Raw genomic sequence first — 6731 nt, 5'->3', positions numbered from 1 at the left:
CGGAGGATTATCAGGGATTGTTAAGGATGAAAGATTATGAATTAATGGGTTAGGATGGTTAAGGAGTTTGGAATGAAAAGACGCATATCTGTTTTGGGTCAAATCTTCAACGAATGGGATGTTAAGGTCTTTGTGAATGAGTTTATTTGTGACGTTCTTTAAAACTAAAATTGATTTTAATAAGTGTGTATGCATAAACTTTATTTACTCTGGTCTTTCGGCTTTGATTATAATTTAAATTATATAATACACAGTTATATATTTTCTAATTGTTTTTAATAAGAATCCATCTGTATCTAATAACATTGTTTTTTAAAAAAATAATATGGTTATTATAAAAATTTGAAAATATATTGTTTTTATTTATTCGAACCCTTTGCTGAATAACTCGTTTCACTATTATAAAAATATTTACACCCTTATATGTGAAAATTATGCATAAACATCAATCCTGGTCAACTATTATTTCTTTGTTCTACTAAATTGCATAAAAAAATTTTACTATCAATAAAATTGAACAGTAAATAATTTCAGTCAAAAACTGCTTTTAATCACTCTAATTTTTCTGTTAAAATTTTTTGTTCGAATAACAGAATATTCGAGCAAAAAAATGGTCTATAAAAATTCGAAACCGGTTTTCAAGAAAAATTACTATTCGAAAACGGGTTTTCTAAAATATCGGTTTTTGTATAAACCCTAGTTACACTGTTGTGTGTAAACAGACAAGATCTGGTTGTGGATTATAACGATTCTAGTTAAAATGCATTCAAACCACAATGGCCAAACTAACAGTAATAGTTACCATTAACAATAAAAATCTCCAAAAAAAACACATGAAGCAGACAGAACTGTTAATGAATTATAATGGTGACTAATTAACAACGGGTTTGTCGATCCGTTGCTAGGCAACACCGGACATATACCCCTTAGCAACCGTTACTCTTACACTTGATATTATAATTATACAAAGTATAAAATACATATGTATGTTTCTTCTAAAATAAATTAAAGTTTTAAAGAAAATAAAAAAATAAAAATAAATGTAATTAGAATAACATTTATACTATTTACAAATTAATTATTAAACTTGACGTTAACAGACATGTATTAGTAATGGGGGGAATAAAAAATGGCGGCTGTTTCAAAACGTTTAAAAAAAATTAATTTTTCATTCGGTGCTCTATATCTTAAAAATAAGCCTAAGAGAACATCATTTAAAGTAGTGTAAATTTATATCTCAAGAACTATATGACGTACAGATGTCTATTAGCACTGAAATTAAAGTTAGTTTAATTTACTATAAAGTAGTTTATAATGTTTATCTTCATAGGAGTAGTAGTTTTCATGATATTCGAAAAAATAAATTCACAAGATGTTGATTTCTAGTCGTTTCGACAAACATTTTGATTTAAGAAAAATATATCTGAGGTACCATAAGATTTATAAGGACAGATGTCTGCCCTCACTCACACTAAAACTAGTTTAATGTAATAAACTAATTTATGACGTTTAACTTCGTAGGAGTATTATTTTTATGATAATTTCCAAAATACCAGTGATGCGGCGAGAGGGATGCGCTGGGATCTTATGAGCTCTGCTCTGCCCCTCACACGTGGGGGATAGAGTGGGGTCAGGGATCCTCAGGTCGATTGTATAAATACTGTATATAAGAGTGTAAATGTAACTAGAGATTATATTACTTTATTATTATGTTATTTTATTTATTTTTTCATACACATAGTTTGATTATGTTCATTTTGTTTATCCTTCTTTTTGTATATATTTTAATAGAGATTTTTTTTTCATTCATTTATTTATTTGTATTTTATTTTAGTATGAATGTGATCATTCATCACTATTACCTATTGCCCACAACTGTGTGGCAGATTGTAATATCTATCAATAAATAAAAAGTATTTAAAAAAAAAAAAATTCCAAAATAAGTTCACAAAATGTTAATTTTAAGATGTTGGAATAACATTTTTGGAAATATTATGAAAACTACTACTTCTACTAAGATAAACTTAATAAAAGCTACATTAGTATGTATCGTACTATCATACAATAGCTTTGATTTGACTGCTGGCAGACATCTGTAGTCGTATAGTAGTTTAGATATAACCTTCTCAAATTAAATTCACTAACTACTCTACTTATTTTTCAGTGCATTTTGTATGAAATGTTGAATTTAAAAAACTATATCTCTATTAAGTCTCATTTTTTAGCAAATTTACTCTTCTTTAAATTATGTTTTCTTAGTTTTTCTATAGTAATTGGGAGTTTTAGATATAGAGACCTCCGAATGAAAAATTATTATTTTTTTTAATGTTTTGAATCAGCCGCCATTTTTTATTCCCCCTACCTATACTTGGCTGACTCATAATTTTGACTAGTAATTATACATAGTTTTCATTAAAGTAATCAAAAATTGGGATGAGATAACTGCATTTTTTTCACCCTGGCTCTTGTACTAACCCGACTCATTGAAACATCGGACATGAGAAAACTTGTAATTAAAATATTCAGCTAGGGAAAACCTAACGATTAATTATTCCAAACGTTAATTCGACTTATGATTGGAAATATACTGATTTAATTTTCTTTCTATTTTGGCCAAATATATATTCTTTTAGTGCACCTTTGAAAACTTTATATTATGAACTTCTTATTTTCAAGAAATTTATATTTAGCGATAGACTCGTCGGGATAGTTTACACTTTTCATTCTTCAGGTTATACTTGTAAAAGCTTATTAAATGGGGTGGAAAAAAAAAAGATAATGGAATGTGTTGACGAAGAACAAGCAGGTCTTAGGAAGGGATTTTCGACCGTAGACCACATTCATACTGTAAACCAAATCATCGAGAAAGCAAATGAATATAAACTCTCTCTATATCTTTGTTTCCTTGACTTTAGGAAGGCTTTTGGCGGTATTAAACATTCAGAAATATTTAAGGCACTGAGATTAATAGAGGATAAATATATTAAGATAGTAACAGAGCTTTATAAGGAGATGACAGCATTTATTATGACTGAAAAGAAAAAACAAAGCGTTGATATTGAGAGGGGTGTGCGACTGGGTGATCCGCTATCTCCAATTTTGTTTGTTCTTGTGTTGGAGATTGTATTATGGCATCTTGGATGGGAAGAAGTAGGCATCAAAATAATAGCTGAGCAACCTACGTTTTGCAGTTGATATTGTGCTCTTTGCAAAAGTTATGGAACAACTGAGAGAAGTGATTAAGCGGCTTCTGGCATTGTGTGAAGAGGTTGGTCTTTATCCGAACTACCAGAAGTTGGCATATGTTCAAGAATATATTTACCTGGGTCAGTTAATATTATTCACGGATAGAGCAGCAAAAGAGGTCCAGAGGAGATTGGCACTCGGTTGGATAAAGCTTTTGTCCCTTAGGCAAATAATGAAGGGAAAAAGTATTGACCTTAAAAGGCAGGTCTCCGATAGTTGCATTAGCTCAGTGGTTACTTTTGGATGCCAAGCGTGGTCACTGACTATAGCTCAACAGAGGAAATTACAGGTGTAGCAAAATAATATTGGAAGAAGCATTGTGAGGAAAAGAGAGCGAATAAAAAAGGCTTGGATCCAGAAAGAAACAATGACACACTGAGGATGACAATATTGAGTAAATGGAAATGAACAGAGCATCTCCTTCGAAGCAAAGATGACAGTTGGTCAAAAATTGCCACAGAATGGACTCCATACGACCTTCAAAGAAGAAGAGGACGTCAAAAGAAAATATGGAGCGATATGTTCAAGAGGATGGCAGGACCTCTCTGGTGGAGAGTTGCAGGGGACAGGGATGTCTGGAAGAGAAAAGGGAAAAAACTCGCCTCCCAATAGGGCTGGTCACCCCGGGAAGTGCTGACTATTACTCCCGAAAGGAAAGACCTAAGCAGGAAGAAGAGAAAATTGATAGAATTAAATGTTTTGTCAACTATTATATACATAAATTTATTTATTTAATTTTTTCTCTCTATCTTCTTTAAATGTTTATATTATATTTTGTAATGATTTAATTTAATCGCATAAATAAAAGGCTATTTTCATTTCATTTCATACAAAAAATGACAGTTTTCAACCAAATATTTTTATTATTATTTTTTTAATATAAAATATAATTAATACTCAAATTATAGTCCATTGTTATCTTCTGTCATTAGCCATTTGCTAGCCATCCTATGGTGATACTATTCTTCATGGCTTCCAAAAAACCCTTGGACTGCAATTTCAACTTCCGCAAAATTATCGAATTTTTTCCCTTGAAGGAAGTGGGGCATGGATCGGAACAATTAGTAATCCGATGGTTCGAGGTCTGGACTGTATGGTGGATGAGGCAGGAGTCCGAACCCATAAAGTTCTTTAAACTTTTCTTTAGTTCAACGGGAAGTGATTGCTGATTGCTGAGGAGAAATTTCGTGAGGGACTAGTCTACTGCTCTTTTTCACCTTCCCCATGGAGAGTTGACGGCGACTGACAGTATCTTTCGACATACCACACTCCCTGACAAGTTCGCGAGTACTTGTGGACGGATTTGACTCCACAGCTTCCTGCAGAACCGCATCAATATCCATTAATGGTCGCCCGGAGCCTTTCTTCCTTTCCAATGTCGTACCTCCACTGCTAAATTTTTAAAACCAACGCCGTGCAGTGCTCTGGTCAAGGACAGCTCCCCCTTCAAATTTTTAGCGGCTGGGATTTTTTTTTTTTTTTCTAGTATGCCTTAAAGTTTCGAGAATTTCATAGGGTACTGTCATCTTTCTTCTTTGAAACAAATAATTAAACTGAGGTTTTTTTTAAAGAAGTCGATTGGGATTAAACAAGCTTTGAAAATGCTCTAAACGGATTATGAAGTATTAAATATGATTAAAATATTTACAGTGCTTTGAAAACTTCAATTTTATAAAACGCTAATTTTTTTGTTTATACACCTCATTATTTTGGAAACGATATTTATAAAATTATGCAATTTTGTATGCACTGTTTTTAAATATTCATATGGTACAAAATATGTAATTTGACTTAATGCTGTAATTTATTGTAATGTATTTCCTTTTGGTGCTAGTATTTACCATATAGAGACTGGTCCTTTCAAAGCATTCCAAGGACTGCTGAGTTCCTCGCGAGGGTCGGATGCCATCATTATGTCAGTCTGAATACGACAGCTGTTTTCAATCTGAAAAGAGATATTTCGAAACTGGAATTACCTCATTGGACTAGGTTGAAATTATTACAGTATTGTCTAAAGCAACATCTATCTACTTAATGCAAAAAAAGCTACCTTCTTCGTAATACCTTCTATCTTATTTTAGTAAAATATTAATACCAGAGAGAGCGCGGTAGCACCGGGGTAAGACGCGATGCTACTAACTCCAAGGACCCGAGTTTGAATCCGGGTGGGGAAATCATCGTTTTCTGTTCACTTTAGCTGTGAGTCAACGCCTGTGGGTTCTTGGAGCCCTCCTGGGGTCCACTCTTAAATTGGGTACTCTTAATTGTGTAAAAATCTGGCGTGATGCTGACCAAATCACCTCCTTGCACAACCGTTGGCCCTAGTAACAGTACTTCCTTACAAAGTACTGAACCTTTGAGCATGGGTTGTAGATTTAATTTTTTAAATTTTAATTACTATCTGTAATAGTACTTATAAATGTACGCGCTAATATGAAAGACTTCATTAGGAAGGCCATGAGAAAACAATAACAAAGAAAAAATTGGAAATTCATCAAAAACATTATTTGGATTTAGGTTAAATTTGAGGTTTTTCGTTAAATCACCCTCATACATGGTTATAGTTAATGGGTTGATCTCATACATTGACTCAGTTAATAACTATAATTATTCCGAGCAATATGATAATGCGTAGGGTAGGTCTGAGTGATAGAGAAGCAACAGGCCTGAGTCATTATTTATACTCGACCTTGCCACGATCGATACTTATTCATTATTAACTATCGATTCAGATGCCTATTATCATAACAGTGCATCTCTAACACAAAAGGCTTCAATAAAAGTTCGTTGTCCTTATCTTATCGATACCTACTGATCGTTGTTATAATGTTTCAATCTCTTTGCTTAGCGGTATCTCCAACTATTTGTAGTATAACAAGATAACTATAGCGTTGGAAATAATGTAATTTCGTCGTTTAAGTGTAAAATAAAACTCAATGTTTTAGCAAATTATGTATTTTTTTTTAAAAACCTATTTATTTAAGTATATTATTTTCTATCAACTCTAATAATATACTATTCAATCTTTTTTGAAGCAATCGTACTTCTCTTTTCATTTTTTATCGTTTTAATTCATGGATCACATGAGTAATATAAGGGCTTGGGCATATATATATCAGCTAGAAATAGATTGCACAAAAATTATTATTATAAAGCATATCTGCCATATATGTAAATCAGTACTCCCCACTAATTCTATTTTCTTATGAGAGGTTGGTTGGAGCTCTATATCTTAAAAACTACCATCAACGCTAGAAAATCTAGGAGAACATTATTTAAAGAAGAGTAAATTTTCTGAAATATTAGCCCTAAAAGAGCTATTTAATTCCAATAGTTCTCGAGATATAGCTTTATAAAAAGCAAAATTTCTTAAAAATGTACTGAAACATTAGTAGTTAGTTAATTTATTTTGAGAAATCTATATCTCAGGAACTATGTGACGTACAGATGTCTATTAGCACTCAAATTAAAGCTAGTTTAATGGA

At 32.1% G+C, this 6731-nt stretch overlaps 1 protein-coding gene across 1 annotated transcript; it reads left to right on the top strand.

The window, feature by feature from the left end:
* Nucleotides 1–3217: 3217 nt before the first annotated feature.
* Nucleotides 3218–3541, top strand: LOC136795443 (uncharacterized). The gene has a single exon (XM_067046021.1). It carries the CDS (start codon nucleotides 3218–3220, stop codon nucleotides 3539–3541), a length of 324 nt encoding a protein of 107 aa, XP_066902122.1.
* Nucleotides 3542–6731: the final 3190 nt, after the last annotated feature.

The sequence above is a fragment of the Halyomorpha halys genome, unplaced genomic scaffold (assembly GCF_000696795.3).
Source record: "Halyomorpha halys isolate HHAL.00 unplaced genomic scaffold, Hhal_1.1 Scaffold24.1, whole genome shotgun sequence".
Lineage (NCBI taxonomy): Eukaryota > Metazoa > Arthropoda > Insecta > Hemiptera > Pentatomidae > Halyomorpha > Halyomorpha halys.
Note: the sequence above shows the minus strand (reverse complement) of the source record. Positions and strands in the feature narration are given on the sequence as shown.

Bases quoted from the DNA above. Each gene is read 5' to 3' on its own strand.
- LOC136795443 (XM_067046021.1), top strand. From the start codon at position 3,218: ATGGAACAACTGAGAGAAGTGATTAAGCGGCTTCTGGCATTGTGTGAA.